This window comes from Thamnophis sirtalis, unplaced genomic scaffold, assembly GCF_051295495.1.
Source record: "Thamnophis sirtalis isolate CommonGarterSnake01/CBP01778 unplaced genomic scaffold, rThaSir2_p1.2 scaffold_3, whole genome shotgun sequence".
NCBI classification, from domain to species: Eukaryota; Metazoa; Chordata; class Lepidosauria; order Squamata; family Natricidae; genus Thamnophis; species Thamnophis sirtalis.
The window spans coordinates 34,544,265-34,571,494 of record NW_028261383.1 but is presented as its reverse complement, the minus strand read 5'-3'; the positions used below and the strand labels follow the sequence as shown (position 1 = coordinate 34,571,494).

General features: G+C 44.2%; 1 protein-coding gene across 2 annotated transcripts; it reads left to right on the top strand.

Moving 5' to 3' along the window:
- Positions 1–276: 276 nt before the first annotated feature.
- Positions 277–21,600, top strand: LOC106542157 (uncharacterized). 2 transcript variants are annotated; one of them, XM_087708613.1, is made up of 8 exons: positions 277–388; positions 3,204–3,263; positions 5,697–5,817; positions 5,951–6,036; positions 9,116–9,236; positions 12,482–12,595; positions 15,824–16,462; positions 18,777–21,600. In XM_087708613.1, the coding sequence occupies exons 2-8, from the start codon at positions 3,249–3,251 to the stop codon at positions 19,670–19,672; spliced, it is 1,992 nt and encodes a 663-aa protein (XP_087564739.1). In that variant the 5' UTR covers positions 277–388; positions 3,204–3,248; the 3' UTR covers positions 19,673–21,600. The 2 variants fall into 2 exon arrangements, with proteins under 2 accessions (XP_087564739.1, XP_087564738.1); XM_087708612.1 differs by lacking the exon at positions 12,482–12,595.
- Positions 21,601–27,230: the final 5,630 nt, after the last annotated feature.

The window sequence follows — 27,230 nt, the reverse complement described above, 5'->3', positions numbered from 1 at the left end:
TAAAATTAGTGCGATACAGAAGTCCAGATTTCAACAAGGCTTGGGGCTGCCTGATACAGCAGATTAAATGCAAATATTACAAGATCCAATCTGGGTCCACAAATTTATTTTCTACGAATATCATATTTAATATTTGCACCCACCTCCGCACCCCGATTCGGACAATGGCAGAAGCCAGGGATGAGTCAAGTCACGGCAGGGAGGCATCCGGCCAGCAGAGGGCGCCGTGCTCTCGCGGCTAACTAAAGGATGCGCCGCCTCCACAGCTCCGTCTGTCAATTACCGACCATTTTAGACGCAGCGCCGCCTGGTTGTCCCGGGCCGGAGGCGCTTCGGCTTCCAGGTCTGAATCGTTCACAGCTGCTGGGAAAAAGGAGGAGAGGCGAAGGTACCGGGTTTAGGTAGTGAACTGGATGGGGAACTCAGGGGAACTAGATTTGCCGGCTGGTTAAAAGGCTCCTTAGAGTCGCCAGCGGGGTGATCGTGATCGCAGAAGCCAGGCTGGTTGGGGTGTGTTTATATGCGTGCAATGTAGTGGGAGATCGCTGGGGGCAAGTTGTGTGTGTGTGCGTGTCGAAGCTACGGTTGCTTATTTTGTGCATTGGTTGTGCATTAAACGTGGACTTTCCTCCAGGCGATGCACAAGGTGCTTCTTCTCTTTCGCCTTTTGCACACAACAGCCCGGTGAGGGAGATCGGTTGGCAGGAAAAAAGGGCATCACACTGCACAAAGTGGACTTGGTCTCTCTGGATCCAAATCCAGCACTTTCATCGCTCCGCGCTTCCTTGCTTTCGCTGCTCTCGAGTTGCTTGCTGGCTTGTGGGGTGGGGAGAAGGGATGCTTTGTGCATTTCTCGGTTCTTTTCTTTTGTCCGTCTTGTGCGGTTGCTTGTTTTTGAAGGTGCTTAAACCTTTTGATAGGCTACCCAGAGACGCTGGGCGGGCATATATATTTATTAAAGGTATTCTAGAAGACCAAGATCCATGCATTAACACCAAGCCAAGTTTCCACACACACACCCCTCTTACTATCTTCTAGAATCTGGAATGTTAGACATACTTCCTTGCCTTGTGTGTCATCTGCATATTTTTATAGAAATTCTCAATCATCAGTGATTCACTTAACAGCTGTGGCCAAGATTGCCCCAAAGGTCCTTTTTCCAAAAGACAAGGTGGGTTTCCCCACCTCCCCTTTGAAAACATTTCGCATCTGAAGGATTTGAAGAATTGAACTGAAGAAGCTTTTGGGATGAGAAGTGTAATGTTTTCAAAGGGAAAAAAACACCAAAAAAGTCCAGTTGCCTTTTGGAAGAAGCACCTTTGGGTCATCTGCAGTTGTAATCCTCATCCCCTGAACCTATTCATCCAAATTATTAATAAAAAGGTTGAAGGTTGACATGAGCCCTCTGGCAGTCTGCTTGATATCCCTTTCCAGTGGAGGTACTCTCCAGATGCAGTTATTCAGCCAATGAAACCACCTATCTATCATCTATCTACCTAGCTCATATTTGACCATTTTATTAATGAGAATATGATGTTATTTATAAAAATAAAGGCAGGATAATAAATACATAATAGCTCTGTCAGGAAAGAAGAAAAGATTAGTTTGGCAAACTAAGCTGGCTCTAGTTAATTTTTGCATTCCTATACAAGTACTGCTTCAAAATTTTGCCCAATATAGACATCAAGCATATAAATCTGTAATTTCCCAGATTCTCCCCCCCCCCCTTTTTTTTTTTGTTTGAGGACAGAAACATATGCTCCCTTCCAGTTTCCTGGAATACCAGTTTTACAGGAGGTCACTAGAGCCACAGTTAGCAGTTCTGCTTAATTTCTGTATTCTAGGGAGTGATTCACCTGGTTCTGGAAAGCTTAAATTTGTCAAATTAGCTCAGTGTTCTTCTACCCTCCTCTTTTGTACCTTGAATTGTAACTCCTCCTTTCCACTTGTGGCCCAAGAACAGTGGCCAGTTAGGCCTTTGTTTTCTTTCTGAGATGTGAAATGTAAAAGATGAGGTAACAGGTTCTACCTTCCTACCATCACCTGTTTATTCCTTCTCCTAGCAACAGACTGACAGCCTCTTGGCTTTTCTCCCAAACTTCAGCACATCTTAAATTTAGCTCTATTGAATTACTTCAAATAGTATTTGCTGACTGCCTTGCATCCTTTGGTTTTATGTCCTTCTTTCCATTTCCTATAAATGTACCTTTAAAAAAAACGCCCACACAGATCTCTTTAGATGTCTGTCACTTTTTCCCCTTCTACTGTAGTAATGTGCTAAATTCTGGTGCCATTTGTGGTTGTTAAATCAAGGATTACTTATACTTTGTGCTCCCGGGGATGTGTAGCCCTTGGAGATCTGTCTAGGGCCTCTTTTGTCGGGGCTGCTCATCCCCATATGAATTATTGGAAAGATGTAGTTATTGATGGGATTGAAGAGGGTTGACATCTTGTCTGTCATATCTTGGAAGACAATAAATGCTCTGGCTGCTGGGTCATAGCAATCTGTACTGCAGCTTTGCTCCCTCTCATCAGAGAATTAGCTACCACCAGAATACACTGCTTCCATACAGGATTTTTCAGTTTACTGGGGCCCAAGCAGTGGTGGTATTTGGCCGGTTCGGATCGGTTTGGGCAAACTGGTGGTGTCGACATGTGTGTGGGCCTGCCCACCTGCCCTGGCTCTGTGCTGTCCTATTTAGCCATGTTTTCTAAGCCGCATGCATGCATGCATGCAAGCCACACGGGCAAGCAAAGCGCATGCGCAGAAGGTTGCACGTAAGCATGGAAGACGCGCACTCACATTTTCGGTGCATGGCGAACCGGTGGTAAAATTACGTGAAACCCACCTCCGGGCCCAAGTCCCTTCTGCCCTCTAAGACTTGCTTACGAACTGTAGATTAGCTTCTAGACTAGTGTGTTCTCAACCTTGGTGTTGACAGAGGGAGCTGAAGTCCAAATATCTTCAAGCCACCAAGGTTGAAAAACCCTGTAATCTAGAGCAAGCATTCTATACCAATTGCTGGGCTTTATTGGACATGAATATTTTAATTTCTTTTGCATTCTTAGGGGGAGTTTCCCTTGTTTAAAAATCCTCCTTTGGCATCTGAGTTTGATTGTTGGAATTGTAGTACTACAGCAAGACTAATGGGATTCATCAGCTGTGATATAATAAATTGTTTCTTCTTTTAATTTCTGGGCAGATAAAAAGTTTCCCTGGAATTCTTCCTGTTCTTCTGTCTAGCAAGATGGAACTTCCTCAGGTAGGTAGCTTTCAATAGGTCTTTATTTGGCCTTGTTTTGGAGAGGAAAACTGCCTAAGAGGGGAACACAGTGGCTGTCCTCCTTTTATCCTTTTTGCCTATGTGAGCAGAACAGAGGCTCTATGGACAATGTTCTTTTGGCTAAGAAAATTGATATGCGTATGCTAACCCCAGATATTAAGTCTCATGACCCTCCCAACAAAAAGAGTGTATTTTTATACACTCTGTGAGATTATATAAAAAGAATGTATTGCCTTATTGCTTTAATAGAACAATAAATCCATGGCTTGAATATGACAATATAGAGTCTTGTTATTTTTTATTCAGCTATATGTACCCTGCAGATGTATTCCAGTGAAGTTTAACGGTGCGAATAATGCCTAAAGATAATAGACTTAACATTCACTAGAGGCTAGTTAATCATCCACTGGAGATGATTTCAATATGATTCCTGTACTGGAAAAGGATTGGCTGTATTTTTGTTACGAAGAGGTGAAACAGCTCAATTATTACAGCAAGAATTGTGGCCAGAAACTGACTGTGGAACATATATATATATATATATGTATTTATGTATGTATGTATGTATGAATGAATGATATGTGTGTGGTGTGTGTGTGTGTGTGTGTGTGTGTGTATAAACTGCTCCTATGCAAGTTCCAATTCAAGCTAAATTGGAAGAAGAATAAATTGTTAAAGGTTGAATGTGAAAAGAAGGAGTCAAAGGGAGAAAAAGAAAGAACGCAAACTGAATGTCAGAATAGGTAGTGAAAATTCTAAAAAGAAAAGAAAAACCAAAGGGAAGAAAGAACAAAGATCTTAGAAGATTCTGTCCTTGAATGGGCACGCTAAGGACTCTTCATAAAGAGATAATAATTGGTTCATTGAAGGTCAGATAAAGGAATTCATTGAAATATTATGTACAGTAGGAATGTCAACATTCAAGATGTTCTCTGTTTTCCAAATCTCTAATACTAGGAAACAAAGTTAAATCAACATTGCACTCATTACCAAATTGGAAAGCTAGAGAAATATAGCAAGCTATCAAAGATGGGTAAAGATTCTTAATCAAACTGTTCCAGCATATCTGGACACAGTGGCCAAAGTCATGAAAGAAGTCAGTGTATGTATCAACACACAAAAGAAGAGACTTAATAGAGTATGTAAACTACAGATAGTCCTTGCCTTATAACTATTCATTCAGTGAGTGGTCAAACTTACAATGCCACTGAAAATCCTTTTTCACTTACAACTGTTGTGGAGATTCCCATGCCAATGTGATCATAATTTGGACACTTGGCAACTGGCATGTATTTATAATGGTTGCAGTGTTCTGGGATGCTGTGATCACTTTTTGCGACCTTCTGACACGCAAGGTCAATGGGGAAGCCAGTCTCACTTAACAACTGTGGAACAACTGCAGTGATTCACTTAACAGCTGTGGCAGGAAGGTTGTAAAATGGGCAAAAATCACTTAACAACTATGTTGCTTAGCAACATAAATTTTGAGTTCAATTGTTTGCATAAGTCAATACAGGTATCATATAATACCTATATACACTTAATTTCACATTCTAGCAAATAATAGGAATATTAGTGAATAAGCTTATTACTGCCGTGTTCACTTCATGTCAGTGACCCATTTTACAACCATCACAACTTATGACGATGAGGGGCAGGCTCCGTTGTGGTTATCAGTCAAGGACTACCTGGGCAATTGTGTAATTATATGATTTTTGTTGTTGTTATTGTTATTGACTTGCTTCCACAGTTCTTCATTCTTAGTTCGTTCAATTGCAAAGTATAAACGTATATCCTGCCTGTATCAGGATAGAGCAAGACAAACAATCATTTGGCCTGAACTATATAAGTCCTAGTGCAAAGGTGTCAAACTCTACTTCATTAACAGCTGCATCAGGATGGTATTTTATCTCGGTGTGTGTGTTTGTGTGTATGTGTGTGTGTATATGTGTGGGTGCGTGCTGTAGCCAGGGGGTGTGGCCAACTCGACATCAGTCATTGAGGCTCCATTTTCAGCCGGGATGGCCTCCTGCAACCCTCTGCCAGCCAAAATGGAGCTTAGGGAGGGCAGATACAGCCTCCCCGGACTCCGTTTTTGTTGGCAGAGGGCTGCAGGATGCTGTTGGGGCCGAAAACAGAGCCTGGGCAAGACATGGCCTCCCTGAGCTCTGTTTTTCCTGGCAGAGCCAACGTGGGCCGATTCTTTGCTGTTTCTAGGGTGGGTCTGTGGGCCAGATCTAAGCACCTGGATCCGGCCCGCAGGCCTTGAGTTTGACACCCCTGCCCTAGTACTTAGCCTCGCTTGCAGCTTTCATAATTTTGCAAAGCTCGGTGGTGACTTGTGATTGTGTGAAGGGTGGGAATAGAAGCTCTTCTGTTATGAAATAAAGATGCCATTACTTTGCGGTGCAGGTGGCATTCGAAGAGGTTGCTGTGCATTTCACAGAGCAGGAGTGGGCCTTGCTAAATGTCGGTGAAAAAGTCCTCTACAGGGATGTCATGAAGGAGAACTTTGAACATGTGATGTCACTGGGTGAGCCATCTTCTTGTTTTCTGTATTATTACAGAATTTATGAAATACCAGGAATTCTAGATGCATTCCTCTTTTTAGAGAGGAATAGATGAACTAGTTACTGTCTCATGTTAATGTTTTCTGTAATTTCCAGGCATCCTTCTTGCTCTGAAAGAAAGCAAAATCGCGCCTTGTCTACTTTTGGTAACACCCTATTCTAGCTCTGTGACTTTTCGACAGGTAGGCATATTATATATGTGAGGCTGTAGTACCAGTGGTGGGATTCCATTTTTTTTACTACCAGTTCTGTGGACATGGCTTGGTGGGCGTGGCAGGGGAAGGATACTGCAAAATCTCCATTCCCTTCCCACCTCACTAAACCTGCTTTCCAGCTCCGTTCTGTTCAGGGCAACAAAAGAAGATTAGCTGGGAGGCAGTGGGGATGAGGCCAGCCTATTTGCCGGTTCTCCAAACTACTCAAAATTTCTGCTACCGGTTCTTCAGAACCTGTCAGAACTGGCTGAACGTTACCTCTGGGCTGTATTTGGGAGAACAAAAATGCAAACACAAGATGTAGAAGAAAACACTCTGTCATTTGCTTTATTCGTGTGAAAAATGTTGAAATGTGCTCTTTTTGTAACAAAATACAGTTAACAAGGCTCAACAATCTGAAAAGGGAACACTAGAGGATATTTTCCTTCCTTTGCACTAATTGGTTTTTGTTTTTTTTTAAATTGGCAATTTTGGCTGTGGCTGGTGGTTGACCCACATTTCTGGAATGTCAGAGGAGACAAACTTAAAAGGTGCTGCTTTCTATGTAGCAGCAACTAGGACTACATAATGGGCTCCCCATTGATATTTAAGCTACCTCCCGGGTGACTTAAAGTGATTAAAAACAGCTTTTGGGGGGAAACTTTCAGTAAAATCACCCATGCCTCTTGTTGTTGTTCTTCTTATTTTCCCCTAGCTTTGATTTTGTGTTTGCAATTTGTATGAATTGTTTAAATCCTGTAGTTTTTTTTTATTGTGGTTGCCAAGATTGTGACAGGATTAAAATAAGTCAAATAAATAAATAATAGTTATCCACATATACTCTAATCCAGTGTTTTTCAACCACTGTGCCGCGGCACACTAGTGTGCCGTGACATAGTGTAAGGTGTGCCGTGGGAAAAACACTTTATATATAGTCAATATAGGAACAGAGTTAAATTTTTTAAACATTTTCTAATGGTGGTGTGCCTCGTGATTTTTTTCATTAAAAAAGTGTGCCTTTGCACAAAAAAGGTTGAAAAACACTGCTCTAATCGGAGCTATGTTTCAGCTATGAAATCATAGCCTCGATTCTTGGTGCTGTTCAGTTTGTGGGGCAAGATGGGAAAAAAAGGAAAGAAAAGATATGGCAGCTGAACTATATTATTCAGTAGTGTTAAGAGCGTATTCATTTACCATATTTTAAGGAGTATAAAATGCATCTTTTTCAACCAAGAGGGTGAAAATCTGCATCTTATGCATTGAATATAGCATTTTTGGCCTCCTAAAACCCTACCCCCTTTGCAAAAATGGCCATGCATAGCCTTTAAAGACTTCCAGAGTGCTCCTGGGGGCTGGGGAGGGCAAAAATGAGCGAAAAATGGCCCATTTTTCACTCGTTTTTGCCCCCGCAGCCCCCAGGAGCACTCTGGAAGCTTCCTAAAGGCTATGCACAGCCATTTTTTTTTTTACAAAAACGGGCCCATTTTTGTGAAAAATGGGCTGTTTTGGGGAGGTCTGCAGAGTGGAAAAACTTTTTTTTTAAATTTGCCTCTTCAAAATCTTGGTGCGTCTTATACTCTGGTGCATCTTATACTCCAAAAATACGGTATTTTCCTTTCTCTAGTAATAGTCTAATATTAGAGGTGTGCAGCCTGAGACTGGAAGACTACAAGTACCCCAGTAGCCACATTTTAATTTTTAATATGGTATATAATAATATTAAATACATGATTGGGAATCATGTGTATTAAATTTAGAACATATGTAAATGAAATGCAGTCAAATAGAATCTTGGATGCGCCACGGTGGTTTTTGACTTTTGTGGGCCCCAAATCACTCAAAGCCTCCAGCCCAGAAAAACTGGATCATACTCTGCTGTCAGTCATTATGAGCAGGAGAAAGATGCTGCCTTGACCACCCTACCCAGATGGTTTGTTTGGCAGATTCTTCCTTCAGTTCCTGGCCTTATTCCAAATTTCCGAGTGTTTTCAGACTAGGCCAGTGGTGGCTTTACATTTTTTGCCATCGCATGCCAAAAGCAGGGGGAATGCGGGGTGGTGTTGTGCATGCCCACACCCATAATCCTATGCGCCCCACACACACACATGCGTGCTACTCCCCTGCGCATGCACGTGTGACACCCCCCAACCCCCATTTTTGGCACGCGATGGCATGGTTGACCCGTTTTTGAGGTTCCACCACAAAACCGCGTTCGACTAAAGGGTGCTCGACGAAACCGCGTAGCTGACGTCATCACAGGGCGACAACAGCGCGGAGACAGAAGCACGCTGTAAACGCTAAACCTAAAATTAACCCCTAAAACTAACCCCCCTAAACCTAATCCTAAACCTAACCCTTAACCTAACCCTTAACCTAATCCTAACCCTAAACCTAACCCTAAACCTAACCCTAACCCTTAACCTAACCCTAAAACTAACGCTAAACCTAACCCTAACCCTAACCCTTACCTTAACTTGAATCGGCTTGCTTTCAAAGCGCTATTTAAAGCACCCTTCTTTCTCCGCGCTCGCTGTTGTCGCCCTGTTGATGACGTCAGCGACGCGGTTTAATCGGGCGCACTTTAGTCGAGCGCGGTTTTGTCGTGCCACGGTTTTTTGCCCTCCCCAGGCCTCCCTCTCCCCCCTGGAGGCCGGAAATGGCCCATTTTCCAACTTCCAGTTTGCACGTTGGGCCGTTTTTCACCTTCTGGGGGCTTCGGGGAAGCCTCCTGAAGCCTCTGGAGGATGAAAAATGGCCCAACACGCAAACTGGAAGTTTGGGAACGGACTTCCAGTTTGCCCATTGGCCGTTTTTCTCCTTCCAGATGCTTCAGGGAAGCCTCCGGAGGGAGAAAAACGGCCAAAAATCAAGGCCGAAATCAGCTGGCCAGCATGCGCATCCACACTGGAGTTGTCAGGGCAACGCCTCGCGTGCCCTTAGAAATGGCTCCGCATGCCACCTGTGGCACGTGTGCCATAGGTTTGCCATCATGGGACTAGGCAATATATGACTGTGAAGTTGCTAGAAGCGTCTGTCAGGAATTAAAGATGTTGCCTATTTCCAATAGGTCTCGTTTGAAGAGGTGGCCATGCATTTCTCTGAGCAAGAGTGGGCCTTGCTGAATGTGAACGAAAGAGCCCTCTACAAGGATGTCATGCAGGAAAACTATAAGCATATATTATCCCTGGGTAAGTCTTATGCCTTCCGTTACCTCCGGTATTATTAAAACTTCGATTTTTATTTTTTTTTAGATTGTGTCTTACATGGTTTACATAAACAACCAATCATGAACAAGACTATGAAGGACCAGGACATTTCAATTTTAACAAAGATCAGAACACGTAAAACATTACCCGGTGGTAATTTGTTTTTTATTTATTATATTTTGGAACCATCCACCTTCATACTTGGGAGTGGCTGTGAAAGTTGGATTCAGGGAAGGAATGAGTGAAAGAAGATAATGCCTTTGAATTATGGTTTTTGGAAGCGATTATTAAAAGCACATGGATTGATCAACAGCTGTTGATCAACCGTTAATCAAACAAAAGCCAGATGTTGATCTCTGGAAGCAAAGATCAACAAGGAAAAACTCACTTACTTAGACAGGCGATGTGAGGGATGAAAGAATAGACAGACAAGGGTGAAAAGAGAAGCAGAAAAGGAAGACACCAGGGAAAATAGACGATCAGGATCAAGAAGATTTTTGGATTAACTTTCAGATATTGCCAAAGGCAGGTTAAGATGCTGAGCATTCGGTCTTAGAATCACAAGGAGTCAATAATCTTGCTTTGACGGCACCTAACTTACTTTATTAAAGGAAATGCTTTCATATCACTTTATATGTCCTTCCTGATCTTTTATAGGTCAACTGCAAAGTTTATTGATATCCCTCAGCAATCCCTAATAAAGTATGCTGTTTGTAAAGCCAGCTAAAATTGGTGTGTCCCGATTACAGCTACCGTAGTCCTCGACTTACAACCATTTGTTGAACAACCGTTCAAAGTTAAAAATGGCACTGAAAAACGTAAGACCAATTCTCACCCTTACGACCACTGCAGCAACCCCCGCAGTCATGTGATCAGACTTCGGGTGCTTGGGAAACTAGCGTGCATTTATGATGGTTTCAACATCCCGCTATCCTGGAATTCTCATTTGCGACCTTCCTAGAGAGCTTCTGACAAGCAAAATCGATGGGGGAAGCCAGATGTCAAAGTTCCCGACTAATGAACCCAACCAATTCAGAGACGCCGAGACTTTCAACTTTCTCAAAGAACTGTTTTATTGAGTACATCATTTCAGCACGGATAAAAATAAAACCAGCTCTAAATATTTCCCGTTGTTTCTGTATAATTAAAGAGTAGATAATTCCCTCCCTCAGTGTCACAGGTCAAAGTGTCCAATTAGTCTATGGAGATTCTCAGTCATCCAGGTCCCTGGTTGTCCCAAAGGTGCTTTTTTCAAGAGGCAACTGGACTTTTGGGGTTTTCTTTTGAAGGCGTTTCGCCTCTCATTCAAGAAGCTTCTTCAGCTGTGACTGGATGGCAGGGAATGGAAGGATTGATACTCCTTGCAGACAGCTGGTCATTTGCATCCTTTCAGAGGGTCGTTAAGGTCACCGGAAGGTTTATCTGTGTCTTCAGAGACAGCTGAGTGGTGCAAATGGAGGTGGAGCCACCTTTTTGAACTGTTGAAAGGACTGTGCTGTAGATTGGAGAGACATGATGTTCTGCTGAATCTAGTCCTGTTTGTTCTCCTATGTTGTGCCATGCATTCATGAAGTAGTTGTTTCGTTTCCCCAATGGGCCTTCATCAAATCTCAAAAAAAACAAACCTACAGAAGCTCCTCTGTAACAGACAATGGCGAGAACAATAAACAAATCAACGTTATCATTCCATACATTGCAGGCATATCAGAAGGAGGATCTGCAGTCAACACAACATATGTGCACACTTCAACCCCCAAAATACACTAGGGCAGAAACCTGTCCACCCCAAGAATAAAAGACCAAGACAGAAACTGAGCAACGTGGTACTTTGCAGTGAGCCATGTGCAGATCTGTACATTGGGGAAACAAAACAACCACTTAATAAACACACGGCACAACATAGGAGAACAAACCCATCAGGATCAAGAGCCAAGGTGGCGCAGTGGTTAAATGCAGCACTGCAAGCTACTGCTAGATCAGCAGTTCAGCGGTTCAAATCCCACCCACTCAGGGTTGACTCAGCCTTCCATCCTTCCGAGGTGGGTAAAATGAGGACCCGTATTGTTGGGGGCAATATGCTGACTCTCTGTAAACCGCTTAGAGAGGGCTGAAAGCCCTATGAAGCGGTATATAAGTCTACTGCTATTGCTATTAGATTCAGCAGCCCATCTGCATTTAAAAGACGCAGGGCACTCTTTTGAAGACTAAAAAGTCTTCATATTTTAGACAGAGAGGATCGCTGGTTGGAAGTGGGTTAAAGAGGCCATCTATGTCAAAATTGAACAGCCTTCTCTCAACAGAGGGGGAGGGATACAACATCATCTATCTCCAATCTACAGCACAGTCCTTTCAACAGTTCCAAGAAGGCTCCACACTCATTTGCACCACTCAGGTGACCTGATGACTCAAATAAACCTGCAGGTGACCTTAAAGACCCACTAAAAGAATTCAAATGACCAGCTGTCTGCAAGGAGTATAAATCCATTCCCCACCATCCAGTCAGAGCTGAAGGAGCTTCTTGGATGAGAAGCAAAACCTCTTCAAAGAAAAACCAGAAAGTCCAGTTGCCTCTTTAAAAAAGCATCTTTGGGACATTGTCCAATTGGGTGTTCTGGCTTCTCTTTGGCAACTCCCTTCGGTCTCTGGCCAACACCTATTGAGAGGCGACTTGGGTTCCCACGGGATGGTCTGTTGTTGCTATCTGGTCTGACATTCCAGACCTCCCCCAATGTGTGGCAAGCTGAGAAACGGAAAGATGGCTGCGAGAGGCCTGATCCATTTCAAAGTTTGCTTAACTTCATTTAACGACAGCATGGCTCACTTAACAACCATTATGATTTGCTTAACAACCATGGTGAAAAAAAAGTCATAAAATTGGGCATGATTCACTTAAGAATTGCCTTGCTTAGCAATGGGAATTCTGGGCTCAATTAGATCTAATGTCCCTCCTACTTCCTTTACATATTTTGTACTCTGTTTCCAGGACATGTCCAGTGAGTTCCTGCTGGTTTCCCATTTAGGGGATGATTGGTCTCAGTCCTGCTTCATTGAGCAATATGACTGCTTTGCATGCCTTCAGAGTTTGTTCGTTAGCATGGCATCTGTTTTGCGCACAGGGGAAATCCTTTCCCATGGCAGTTAGTGGCCACTGATCTGAAAAAAAGAGTACAAGAGCTGGGTATTACACTGCCAAAGTAGACTGGCTGTTTCTGCCTGCCTCTGAACAGGCTTCCCAATTGCTCAGCCTGGCATGGCCACCCTTACAGAGCAAAGGGACAGGCTCTGGAGGTCGAACTTTCAGGAATATTGGAAGAACCAGTCCTTGACAAAACATATTCCTGGTGTTGTTGTTAGTTGCAAAGTCGTGTCCGATCCATCGCGACCCCATGGACAACATTCCTCCAGGCCTTCCTGTCCTCTACCATCCTCTGGAGTCCATTTAAGCTCACGCCGACTGCTTCAGTGACTCCATCCAGCCACCTCATTCTCTGTCGTCCCCTTCTTCTTTTGCCCCCAATTGTTCCCAGCATTAGGCTCTTCTCCCGTGAGTCAGTCCTTCTCATTAGGATTACCAAAGTATTTGAGTTTCCTCTTCAGGATCTGGTCTTCTAAAGAGCAGTCAGGGTTGATCTCCTCTAGGACTGACCGGTTTGATCGCCTTGCAGTCCAAGGGACTCGTAGGAGTCTTCTCCAGCACCAGAGTTTAAAGGCCTCAATTCTTTGGCCTGCCTTATGGCTTTTCTTATTCCTGGCGAGGCATGGCTAAAATAGTCCGAAATAGTAATTACATTTTTACTTTCTACATTCTGTCTTTATGCATATAATGATTTGTTTGGGGAGCGGGGGGGAGAGAAACATGCATATAGGAAAGGTATAGTTAAAAGTGCATTTTCATTCATTGTAGGAGCTATCTGTGTATGTATGAAAGGGGACAGTAGCATCATTTCTGTGCTATACTGTACATTACATATAGGTAGTCCTCAAGTTGTAACCACAGTAGGGCCGGCCCAACAGGGTCATAACTCATGATGGTTGTAAATCAGGTGGCCCACATGATCGATCCAATTTTATGACCTTTTTTGTGGCAGTCATTAAGTGAATACCACCGTCGTGAAGCAACTACATGGTTGTTAAGTGAAGCCAGGGTTTGTTATGGGTCAGTTTTACTGAAAGTTAAAATGGGGTAATGTGATTGTGAGACCCTGCAAATGTCCATATATGCAGCCTGGTTACCGAGCGCCCAAAGTGCACTCGCCCACCCACCCCAGTTAGGTCTATTGTAATTTCTAATAGTCACTAAGTGGCCAGTTGTAACTTGAGGACTACCTGTATACGACAGCTGAATACGTATCTAGTGGCACCTCAGTGCTAGATACCTCTGGTAGTTGTTTCATTAAACAACATGGAGAAAAAATACTACTTTATAGGATACCACAGGGTGTCTCACTTGAGTAACATCCTTATTAAAATTAAACTAACATGGCACAGAAGAATGTGCAAGTTTTTGACTGCCTCGTGAACTTTATAAATAGCAGGGCGTGGAAAAAAGCAAGAAAGAGTAAACATTAGGCCAGTTCTTTAGTCATTAAGTTCAAAACTCCAGCTTAGTTTCCAAATGGAGATTGTAGTCAGAACATTTCATGGAGAAAGAAAGTAGTTGCATTTCCCAACTCTGAAAACCCAAAAGCAGTAAGACTCCACTCCATCATCTTCCACGCAAGCAATGCTCATGGGAGTCTGGCAGGAAGCAAATGTAAAGAAACATTTATATTAGCAACTATAGCAATAGCAATAGCAGTAGACTTATATACCGCTTCATAGGGCTTCCAGCCCTCTCTAAGCGGTTTACAGAGAGTCAGCCTATTGCCCCCAACAATCTGGGTCCTCATTTTACCCACCTCGGAAGGATGGAAGGCTGAGTCAACCCTGAGCCGGTGAGATTTGAACTGCTGAACTGCTGATCTAGCAGTAGCCTGCAGTGCTGCATTTAACCACTGCGCCACCTTGACTCTGTTAGCAACAAAGCCAGGAATATTGGCAATTTGTTTAGATTAAAAAGTCAGTTAAACCAAACTCTGGATGAGGATGGACCTTCTGACTGTACAATCCTCTTAAAACTGTAGGAAGCCTTTGATGCCAGACTCCATCCTGGTGGCCTACTTCAGCATTCCCTAAGACATATAAAAAATAGTAGTTATTCAAGAAAAAAAAATATTAAATCCATTATTGGGAAGTACCCTAATTAAGAACAATTAACATATCAGAAGAATTTGCAAGCTTTCATCACCAGGTGGTCCTCGATTTACAATCATTCATTTAGTGACAGTTCAGAGTTACAACGGCACTGAAAAACATGACTATAATCAGTCCTCGCACCTGTAACCGACACAGCGTTCCAACAGTCACGTGGTCAACACGTGGTTCCTTGCTATCTCGCATGTATCTAAAGTGGTCACAATCATGTGGTTGTCAATTTATGATCTTCCCAGCCGGCTTCCAGTAAACAAAGTCAATAGGACAAGCCAGATTCGCTTAAAGTCCACATGATTCACTTAACAGCTGCAGTTAATTCACTTAACATCCCCGGCAAAAAAGGTAAAACTCATTTTACCTTTTTTGACTCCTTTAACAACCATCTTGATTAACAACATAAATCCTGATCTCCATCGTGGTTGTAAGTCAAGGACTATCCGCATGTACAATATCAAACCTCTTCTTGTGGTGTCTTTGGACCCATGATGAGCTATCGAAGTCTTCCTGCCTTGTTTTATGGGAGAGCTTCTTTTGTAGAAATGGGAAAACTCTGGATTTTGGTTCCTGTTTGGTTTGCAAGTGCGCAGGGGTGGGCTTCAAAAATTTCAGCAACGGGTTCTCCGACCGGTTGCTGGGTGGGCGTGGCCATGGTGGGCGTGGCCTTGTCAGCCTTCTGCACCATGGGGTCGGGGGGAGGGCATTTTTCCCTTCCCCAGGCTCCAGAGGCTTTCCTCGGGCCTCTGGGAGGGTGAAAACTGCTTCCCACAGGCTCCGGAGGTTGGAAATGGGCCTGTTGCTGGCCTTCTGGAGCCTCCGCACAGGCCCTGCGCTTACCTCACATCCAAAATGGGCCATGTGTAGACTCCTGGGAGGGTGTGGGAGCTGGAGGCAGGGTGGGCGGGGCCAGCCAAAGATGGGATTTGGAGGTTCTCCAAATCGGCCATAACCTTAGCTGTGGGTTCTCACAAACCCTGAAATGGGGTAGGAATTCTTTTGACCCATAAAGATTGAGATTGAGATGCTTTATTTGTATGCCGCCCTTTTCCCTGGGGGGACTCAGGGCGGCTCACAACTCAAGGGGAGGGAGGACAAACAAGTCACAGACATAAAAACGATACATCATTAAAAACACAACAGTCATACAATTCGAGTGGGGTTGAAATCTTTAGCCCCAGGCCTGTTGGGACAGCCAGGACTTAAGGGCTACGCGGAAGGTCTGGAGGGTGGTGAAGGGCTACGCGGAAGGTCTGGAGGGTGGTAAAGCTGGCCTGTTGGGCTTCGCACACGGTCTAAAAGTCCAAAAACTTTCTTTGCAGGAGATATTTCTCAACCAGGAAGCCCCATCAACACGACATCATTTGGAAGATTGGTGGATCATTTACAAGCCACGGAGTCCCCAAACTCTGATCTTCATAACCTCAGAGAGGAATGCCAAGAGGAGAAGCAGATAGTGCAGGGGAGCTTTGGTGAACCTGTTCCCTTAAGAAGAAGCACCCAGGCTGCGGAAGGCCCTCCGGCCGAGGTGGGAGAAAGAAAGGATTCTTGCCCCAAATGTGGGAAAACTTTCTGTCACAAATCGGCACTCACTGCTCATCTGAGAATCCACACTGGAGAAAAGCCGTACCACTGCCAGGAGTGCGGGAAAAGCTTTAACCAGAGCTCGGCCCTCACTCAACACCAGAGGATCCACACCGGAGAGAAGCCCTACGCCTGCCTCAGTTGCGGCAAAAGATTCAGCCAAAGCTCTGCTCTGACCCAACATCAGAGGATTCACACCGGGGAGCGGGCATACACCTGCCTGGACTGCGGGAAGAGCTTCATCTACCAATCAGCTCTGATTCGGCATAGGCGAATCCACACGGGAGAGAAATGCTACACGTGTCCTGATTGTGGGAAAGGTTTCAACCAAAGCTCCAACCTTATTACGCACCGGAAAATTCATAAAGGCATGGAAGGTTGGTGAACAGCCTCCCTGAGAGTATCGTCCTTCTTCTGAATGCAACTTCTGAAGGCCGGCCATTCCCCTGGTTGATTGTTCCAGTTGAAGGGTGGTGTTCACTTACTTTCCCTACCGGTTCGCAAATGTGAGCGTGCATGGTCACATCCATGCATGCTCTCGGCCTTCTGTGCATGTGCTTTGATCACACGCATGGCGTGCACACATGTGCGCGGCTTGAAAATGTGCCTAAATAGGATAGAGCCGAGGTGGGTGGGCAGACCCACCCATGATTTCCACTACCAATTCAGGCGAACCGGTCCGAACCGGCTGAATACGACCTCTGTTCTATTTGTAGAACATCTTGCCTTCAGCAGTTGTGGGTTCAGTGGAGATGTTAAAGAAGACATTGGACAGCCATTTGTCTAAACTGGTATAGGGCAGTGATGGCGAACCTTTTTCTTACGGCATGCCAAAATTGTGTGCATGTGCGCTATCATGTGTGTGTGCGTGCCAACAACAATTAAATCCTCTCCACCCACCTGCGTATGTGTGTACAACCCCCCCCCCCCCACATGCACGCACGACTCCTCCCCAAGCTCCGGAAGCATTTCTGAACCCTGGGGAGAGTGAAAATGGCCAGCCTGGAAGGCGGAAACGGATCATTTCCGAACTTCCGGTTGGCCCATTGGGGCCATTTTTTGCCCTCAGGAAAGCTTCCGGAGACTGGGGAGGGCAAAAAAACGCCCCCAACGGGCCAACCGGAAGTTCAGAAATGATCCATTTCTGGCTTCCAGAGGGCCTCTGGGGGACTAGGAGAGGCCGTTTTTGCCCTCCCCAGGCTTCAGGAAAGCATCCAGAGGCTGGAGAGGCCGAAAAACAAGCCCAACGGGCCAACCAGAAGTTTGTTCCCAGTCTAAACATCTGGTTGGCTCTGTGACCAATCATAATTTTTTAAATCTATATGCTGCCCGATTTGCAATGACACTGAATGACAATTATTATTGCTCTTTTTTAATCTTGTTTGATTAAGTGACTCTCAGCCTTTCCTCTAAATATTGAAGATTCTGGCTGATCTAATTAAATCAATGCGATTTATATGCCATTTATCCTCTAATTTGCTCCTTACTACAGAACCCATCAAATGGTATGGTAATAGCAATATGCATTTAATATATTTGACTTCAGGTATCCAGAGCATTCTCCCCCCCAAAAAAATTTCAGTTAATTTTTTATTTATTTAGAAGATTTACATAGTGACCAAGTTGTGTAGTTATGATTTCAAGCAATATACATCAAATCCAAATAGAAAACAAAAATTACAACTAAGAAACTTTACAGAGTCAAAATAAATTAAATCCTGTAACCAATACAATAGAAATAAAATGGACTTCTTGATTGTATGAAAGATTTTCAGAAGACTTACATCAATAGTGGATAATGTAATAGCAATAGCACTTAGACCTATATACTGCTTCACAGTGCTTTAGAGCTCTCTCTAAGCAGTTTATTGCCCCAACAATCCTGCTCCTCATTTTATCCATCTCGGAAGGATGGGAGGCTGAGTCAACCTTGAGCTTGGTGAGATTCGATCTGCCAAATTGCAGTTAGCCAGCAGTCAGCAGAAGTAGCCTGCAGTACTGCACTCTAACCATTGTGCCACCGCAGTTAGAATATTCTAAAAAAGATGTTGAGACTCTAGAAAAAGTGCAGAGAAGAGCAAAAAAGATGATTAGTGGACTGGAGTCTGAAACATACAAAAAAAAAGGTTGCAGGAACTGGGCATGGCTAATCTAGTGAAGAGAAGGACCAGGGGAGACATGATAGCAGTGTTCAAATATCTCAGGGGTTGCCACAAAGAAGAGGGAATCAAACTATTCTCCAAAGCACCTGAGGGTAGAACAAGAAGCAATGGGTGGAAGCTAATCAAGGAGAGAAGCAACTTATAACTGAGGAGAAATTTCCTGACAGTTAGAACAATCAACCAATGGAACAGCTTTGCCTTCGGAGGTTGTGGGAGCTTCATCACTGGATGCTTTCAAGGGGAGATTGAACTGCCATTTGTTGGCGATGGTGTAGGGTCTCCTGCTTGAGCGGGGGGGGGGGGTGTTGTTGGACTAGGAGACCGTTAAGCTCCCTTCAAACTCTGTTAATCTGTTCTCTTCAGGGTCTCATTCAGTTGCGTTTTTTCACCAGTTTCTTGAGACTGAACCCAAAATGTGTCCTCAGTCACTGAGAAGTGATTCTCACAATGAGCTGCTTATTGCTTATATTTGCAGTTTCTGTCTGACATTATACTTACTAGCTTTTTGTTTTGTCCCTTTATCCTGAAGGTAATGAAACAGCCTATGGGAATGACAAAAAGAGTCCTGAGCTGGAAAATCGTGTGCACTTAGAACCACATAGCAACACTTATATAACATTCCAGCAAGATTGTCCTCAGAGTTCTCCATTGGAAAAATGCCTTTTGGACTGGAAAATTTCCAAGCGAAACCCTTCCGACCAGGCGCAGGCAGCACCTGTGCCTAGCACGGGAAGTTTGATATCCCAGAAGGACACTGTGAGAAAAGTAGGCATTCCTAGGGTGAAACGGCCACTTATCTGTCACGTCTGTGGAAAGAACTTCAGATACAGCTCCCATCTGGTCAACCACCAGCGGATCCATACGGGAGAGAAACCTTATCACTGCACGGACTGTGGGAAAAACTTCATTCAGAACTCAGCGCTCAAAAGGCACCAAAGGAGTCACCGTGGTGACAGGCCCTATCGGTGTCCAGATTGTGGGAAAAGCTTTAGTCGGAATGCCCATTTGGCGAAACACCAAGGGATTCACACCGGGTTAAAACCTTACGAGTGCCTGGACTGTGGGAAGAAATTCAGTGTGAAGATGAACCTGGTGATTCACCAGCGAATTCACACAGGAGAAAAACCCTACATGTGCTTGGAATGTGGGAAAAGCTTTAGCCAAAGGGCTCATTTCATTATCCACCGGAGAATTCACACGGGAGAGAAACCTTACGAATGTCCCGACTGTGGGAGAGCCTTCCGCGTGAGCTCACACTTGGTCACACACCAGAAGATCCATATGGCAAAGACTTCTTTCATATGTCCTGACTGTGGGAAAAGTTTTAACGGGGGCAAACAGTTCGTTCAGCATAAGAGGTGTCACGCCACTGGAGAAAACAGTCCCCTGCCAAATTCGGGGGTAACTATTAAGAGTGAACCCTGAATTTCCTTATTAGAAGTGAATTCCTGGTTCAAACACCCCTGGGGTTAAAGAGGGAATTTCTATATGAGGGAATCAAAGGAGGCAAAACGTCTCCCAGCTGTCTCTTCTGATGGCCAATTATGAGCCTTTTTCTGCGCATAGAGCTGGGTTCAAGGCAGCTGATTCAGAGAGGACCTTTTCTCAACTTTTAAACTGTTGGGGCAGCAGAGTTGAGAGCCAAAGACAGACAATACAATAGTGGCTTGGGTGCAGAAAGACCTGATTTCAGCCATAGGATCTCATTACACAAACTAACCTTATTCAGAAAATTGAGAATAGTTGAAGTGGAGAAAAAAGCTTGTGTTTACTGTCTTTGAATCCTTTAGCTCAAGAACGGAGTGCCACAAATAAGATACTATTCCCAGAAGAGATCCACCCAGTAGAATCATCAGACATCTCCATCACTTCTGAACACATCCAGGGTAGCAAGGAAAGGACAGAGGAACTAGGAAGAGCTTGGTTTCCTGAGAGGACAGTTTTTATGGGTGCACTGGCTTTGGAGAACAGAAGGCACTTCTTGTGGCTTCCACCAACTGGGCCTTTGCTTTGAATCAAAGAAGGGTGAATTTTTGAAACGCCACTGAGGCTGGCCAAGATATTCTATTTTTTGAAGTGACTAACAAGGTGTCTGGCCCTCATTCTGTTTACACCACCCCAGCTACTTTCGTAGCTGGATTTTATTTCAGCTTGGGCAATTAGACATCTTTTTGTGCTAGGCCACTAGGTGGCAGTCTAACTTAGGGGGCCCCGAGGAGAATGTGGGGAGGAGGGCTGCTTGCTGCCCGAATGTGTAGAATCGGTGCAATGATGATGTGTTCTGACCTAGGCTTCACAAAATCATGAAGCAAGTCTCCTTGTCCCAACAAAACCTCTTTTTATTAAGTTAAGGTGAATTCCTCTCATTCACATCCAGAAAAGTCCTGGCAACCAGTCTTTCAAGGGTGAATTTACAGCCGCAGACCTTATCAGGCTTGGAGAGCTGCCAGGCCGATATCTTCGAAATGCAATGCTGTATAAGAAAATGCTTGGCAAGGAGTCTCTGAGAGTCACCAACAAATCTTCACACTAATGAACTGAACTAATTATCTCCTGCAAACTCCCCTCCCCTCTTTATTCCCTATGGGAGGGGCCATTCACCATCCACCTGTGCCTTTACTCCCGAGTCGGTCCTTGTTCCTTAACTTTCCTTTCTCCTGGCAGCTCTGCGCATGTGCACATTGGGATCAGGCTCCAGCTGTTCTTCTGCCCCACTGATCTCCGACTCTGAAGGCAGCTGGGAAATGTTGGATGGCCCTGGCTCTCTCTCTCTCTGCTTCCGACACAGAGCCCTCATCAGAACCTTCCCCAGACTCCAGGACTGGCCCATGTTCCTCCCCAACCTCCTCACTGTCTTGAGTCTGCCACCAGCTCCATTGGCTTCTGGCGGGCCACAACATGATATTACCTAGTTGGGTAATGAAACATCTGCAAGAAAACATCCAAGCTCATAGACCACTCAAGGATCCAGTCTGTAGAATGCGTCTTCTGAGATAGTCTGCCAAGCTTCAACTTTCCAGGTGCACAGCCAGAGGCACCCCAAAACCTAGCATAGGCTTTCCACCTCCAAAATTTGCCAGCAGATTGCAACTGTTAGTGTAACAGAAAGGGGAAACGATATGTAACTAATTTAATGTAATTGTAATTACATATAAACTGCATTCGATGGTATTTAACTATTGTCCTTGCCTAACTGTTGTCTTTTGGGTGTGGACTCTGAACTGCAACCACGAAGCCAAGCACAAGCATTGGCCTGTGAAAAGGTGTGTCTCTCTGCTGTACCTAATAGTTGTGCAGATCCTACTTTAATGTAATTATGACATTAAATGAAGTTATTTCTGTCTCATGAATTGGATTCAGAAGTCTGTTCCGAGGAGGGAAAAGCCAAATTCTGCCTCTTTCATTAGCATGACTTTCTGTTTTGTCTTTATTGTCAGCAAGAAAAGTACCAGTTGCTTCTATGCTTGTGATAAAAGCTAATTTGGAGCTAATTTGGCTAACATTTAACCTTATTAGAGGCTCTATTCCCAAATTCAAAATGTTGTTTTTGAACTTTTACTGTATTTTAATGTGTTGTAGGAGGTGTTTTTTTTTGTTTTTTGCCATTCAGGAAACTGTTGAAAGAATAGAATTTTGTGAATACAGTTCTGTGAAAAAGAACCTTTTCAGCTCCTCCCCCAACCCCAATTTTTGCATATCTTTCAAAATGTATTTGTCAGAACTTCATGTGGGTCTTGTTGATATATAAAAGGAATTGGAGTGGACAAATAACACCAACATTTGGTGTTTATTTCAATGATTTCATAGCCGTCTCTCATGCAGTGTACAACTTTGTGCAGTTCAGCCAATGAAATTAAAGGGCCAGTGGTGTGAGTATTTTATTAAACAACCAGGACTGACATGGGCCATATCTGCGCTATAGGACACTCTCAAGCTTTGGATCTCCTCATTGTAAAGATGTCACCTCAAAGGTTCCACAAGTATTACTATGATAGAAGAGAATATTTGTAGCTCAGATTTGAACTGTGGGGTCCTTGGTGCCCTTTAAGCTTTGTTTTTTTTCTTCTTCTTGCCAATCTGTCATTACCAAATTCGCCAACATCATCAGTGCACTGATAATATTACCTAATTTGGCAATGAAAATAAACAAGCTCAGAGAATACCAAGGGCCCCACACCCCATGCCTTGCTAAAAAGAAATCATGAAGACTTCTGTTGCTGGCTATCAGTCTGGAAAATCTTATAAAACTATTTCCAAAGCCTTAGCCTTTCCCCAGTCCACAATCAGAGCCGATGAAATGACTGAGACAATAGTCACTCGTATTGAGAATGGCTGTCCTGCCAACACATAGTCCTCAACAACCACAACTGGGATGGGATTTTGTTGCTAAATTATTCATTGCTGATTTCTGTGGTCATTAAGCAAATCTGACATCTTCCAGTGACATAAATTGTTGGAATCCAGCTGGGAAGGTAACAAATAATGATCATGTCATTCCAGGATGCTGCAAATGTCATAATTGCACATTGATTGCCAAGTATCTGAATTTTGATCATGTGTTCAATGCTGCATTGATCATAAGTGTGAGGGCTGATTGTAAGTCATTTTTTGACACCATTATAATTCTGGTCGCTAAAATGAATGTTGTAAGAGTATCAAGTCAAGGACTATCTGTATAAAATGGCATAGCAGTTTTGTAAATATTTAAGGTAACAGAGTTCAGATGAAAATATCAATCATTAATTCAAGAACATACAGCTGGAGTACTTGAGTTATACTAACCATAAAAAGCAGTGGGGAAGTGAATTTGCCAAAGAGAGGAAAAAAAGCAAACGTAAAAAACTTTTTAAATCATCCTTTATTATCTGGCAAGGAAAAGATTAAGAAAAGGCTTATTTAATGGTAATAGTTTTTAGCATTTGTGAACCAGTTCCAGCAGGGTACCCAGCAGGCATCACTAATACAAAAATCTAAGGAAGCCTAACCAGTTCTGACTTAATATATCCTAAATGTTCGTCAAAATAGGTGACTTGTTTGTGGTTGCAGAAAACAAGATATGCAAGAAGGGAAAGTCCATGTTTCTGTAAAGGATGCGTACTCCTCTGACTGAATTTGGTTTCATCTAGCATTCCAAGCCTAGACTATTTCAATTTCTTACTTTCAGCTTTTACACCTGAGTGTGGTTTAGAGCTGCATCATTGCTGTAGATCTGTGATGGCAAACCTATGGCATGCATGCCAGAGGTGGCACACAGAGCTCTCTCTGTGGGCATGTGCACTGTTGCCAGCTGCTCTTCTGGTTTCTGGCATGCACATGTACACCGGCCAGCTGAGCTTCGTGGGCGTCAGAAAACGGTCTGAAAACAACCCAGAAAATGCCCCCAAAACAGGGTGTTTCCAGGCCAAAAATGGCCGGAAAATGGCCTGGAAAGTAGCCTGAAAAATGCCCCCAAAACAGCCATGCATGCAATGGCCAGCTGGTCTTCAGGTTTCCAGTGGTCCGGCATGCACACACATTCCGGTTTGGGCACTCGGTATCAAACAGGTTCACTATCATTGCTATAGATCTTGACTGGACATCTACAGGACAACCAGTTCCTTTGAAATCTAATCCTGACTACATCTTTAAAGTTTCAACAATAAAGTTAGTGCTTTCGGTTGTGAAGGTGTTTTGATGTGTTATAGCAGAGACTAAAACTGGTCTCGGCATATCTTCCTTCAAACAGCCATGTGTCCCTTTATATTTGGATTGTTACAAGCGCAGAGCATGCCAGGTTCACGTGTTTGCAGCTTTTGTTAAAATCATTTTTATTCATGGATAGATTTATGCAGCCAGCACAATTGTGCCATCCCCCTTCTATATTTTTCAATAAAGAGCCTAGGGAGGAGACTTTGTCTGTCAGAAGAATGGGTAAAAATGATTTCAATGGTTTCAAAAACTCCCAAACTCCTGTTTTCATAGGATATAGCCTTTATTGTCATTGTACAAAAGACATACAGTGAAATTGTAATAAGTAATTCCTAGGCGTAATAAGGCTGCTGGTCATGATATTGAGATGCTTCAATTTCTCTCTCAGAAAATCTCAACACGTGGGACTGACTCAGTGGTGGGTTCTGGGAGGTACAGCCCGGTATGGGCATACCGGTAGCAGCTGGGAGCAGTGGCCACCGTACCAGTATGGTGGCTCGTTTGGCCAACCCGCCCGCATTCCATAGCTGTTTATAATGTGATTGGCCAATTGCGCATGTGCGCACAGCATGCGGCGCATCGTGACCACTGCCGAGCTGCTGTGTCTCGCAGGGCAGTGGCATGCACAGTGTGTGTGCCTGACTAGGACGCCCAGCTCCATGCTCAGCATACCAGTTGCAACGGGATCCAGAACCCACCACTGGATTGACTGCCCCATTGCTAGAATTCAGCACTTTTCCAATGTTTTGCCATCAGGGCCTGTGGATCCCTTGACATGCAGCAACCTTTCCTTCCTGGATATGTTCCACATGGGTTGAAATATACCCCGGAAGGGAGGACAGTGGCAACTCTACTGGGCTTACTGAAAACAGCAACTGGAGCTGATTCAATGTCTGAGCAAAATCTGATTGGCAGTCATATCTAATGAGGCTTCTGTTCACCCATAATGTCTCCTTAAACTCAACTCCACTGCTTCTCCAGCACTGTCTGCCCACCTTCTAAAAACAAATCCCTTCTGACTTTGCTCAGCTTCTTCTGAGATCATTCAAGGCTGATCATGTGTTGCTACCTGTATGCTTGTATTCAGGGATGGGATTCTACCGGTTTGGGTGAACTGGTAGCTCCAAAGATCAGCTGGGAGCAAACCGGTCTGCTCCCACTAGCAAGTCGTCCCGTCCCCCCCCCGCGCTTTACTTACCTTGATCTCCCCAGCTGAGTCGCATGGGAGAATGGATTGCCACGCTTCAGCTGTTTTCCAACACAAGTAATAATTCAGAAGGTAAGTCTTCTCTAAACTGTGCACTTGCGTGCAAAGCGCACACTCAGCAAACCGGTTGTTAAACTGGTAGGATCCCACTCCTGCTCGTATAGCACCACTTTTCCAGGAAAACATGTAGACACACTCATTCACACAGATTCAAACAATTCATTTAACCACAGTATATTAAGAGCTGTGGTGGCACTGTGCTTACAATGCAGTTTTGCAGACTAACTCTGCCCACAATCAGAAGTTTGATTCTGACCAGTTCAAGGTCAGTTTTGGTTGCCACGATGTAGAAAAGATGTGCAGACTCTAGAAAGAGTGCAGAGAAGAGCAACAAAGATTATTAGGGGACTGGACACTAAAACATATGAAGAACGGTTGCAGGAACTGGGTATGTCTAGTCTAATGAAAAGAAGGACTAGGGGAGACATGATAGCAATGTTCCAATATCTCTGGGGTTGCCACAAAGAAGAGAGAGTCAAACTATTCTCCAAGGCACCTGAGGGCAGGAGAAGAAGCAATGGGTGGAAACTAATCCAGGAGAGAAGCAACTTAGAAGCGAGGAGAAATTTCCTGACAGAACAATTAATCAGTGGAACGGCTTGCCTTGCCTTGCCTTGCCTTGATTGTATTAGGTTGACTCAGTCTTCCATCCTAAAGTGAGGACCCAGGTTGTTGGGGGCAATAGGCTGACATTGTAAATCGCTCAGAGAGCACCATAAAGTTGGGGGTCCCCAACCCCACAGGCCTCCACTCTCTACCAGGCCGTCGCCTAATAGTAACCGGGCCCTGCGAGCAGCAGGCCAGCATGCATGTGTGTGCAGCTCAACTCATGAGTGGTGGACCATTGCGTACATGCATGTCTGCGCAGCTCAACTAATCGAGCAGCGTGTACATGCACATGTGCCCCAGCCCACCACTCGCACAGCCCGGTTCGCCTCTCCCCCGCCATCAAGGTGGGCTACCAAGCTGCAAAGATTGGGGACCGCTGATGTAAAGCACTATGGAGTGATATATATATGTCTAGTGCTGTTGCTATTAAACAAGCTACCATTGTCTGGGTTCACACACCACCCTAGGCCAAAAGCAAACAAAAATGAAGGCTTGGCACGATGTGTGAACTACATTACAAGTAGTCCTTGACTTGCAACAATTTACTTAATGACCTAAGTTACAATGGCACTGAAAAAAGTGGCCTACGACCAGTTTTCACACTTACAACCATTGTAACATCCCCATGGTCAGTCACATCATCAAAATTCAGGTTCTTGGCAATTGGCATGTATTTGTGACAGCTGCGCTGTTCCAGGGTCTTGCAACCTTCCCAGCCAGCATCTGGCAAGTAAAGTAAATGGGGGAAGCCAGGTTTGTTTAATGACCTTATGATTCACTTAACAGCTGCAGTCACTTGCTTAGCAACAGTGGCCAAAAAAAAAAAGGTCATAAATTGGGGCATAGTTTACTCAACTGCCTTAGCCACAGAAATGTTTGGCTCCATTGTCATCATAAGTCGAGGACTACCCTGTTTCCCTGAAAATAAGACCTCCCTGGATAATAAGGCCAATCGGGCTTTTGAGTGCATGCACTAAAATAAACCCTCCCCTAAAATATTTAAATGTATGCATAGCCGGTGCTGGCCATTTCCGGGGGGAACATGCCCCACACACCCCAGCCATCTACGCAAATGACCTCACGGAGGCTGCTCCCACAAATCCTAGCTACGGCGCCCCTTCTCTTAGTGGCGGACGCAAAAAGAGCAACAAGCCAAGCGAGGCTAGGGCTGGCAAGAGTGTGCCAGATACAGAACTCCCAGCCTTGTCTGGATCAGCTGATCCATGGGCCGTGGGCTAAGGTTAAGGTGCCCCCTGCACCTCACAAATAATAAGACCACCCTGAAAATAAGGCCAAGCGCTTATTTCGGAGGTCAAAAGAAAATAAGGCCCTGTCTTATTTTTTGGAGAAACACGGCACCTGTATACTAGTTACTTTGCCAAGTTTTCCAATCATTTGATACACTTAACAACAACAGAG

Excerpts from the sequence above, each read along its gene's own strand:
- LOC106542157 (XM_087708613.1), top strand. Across the intron at positions 5,818-5,950 it reads TGAACATGTGATGTCACTGG|GCATCCTTCTTGCTCTGAAA; the intron begins GTGAGCCATCTT and ends TGTAATTTCCAG. Across the intron at positions 16,463-18,776 it reads AATTCATAAAGGCATGGAAG|GTAATGAAACAGCCTATGGG; the intron begins GTTGGTGAACAG and ends TTTATCCTGAAG.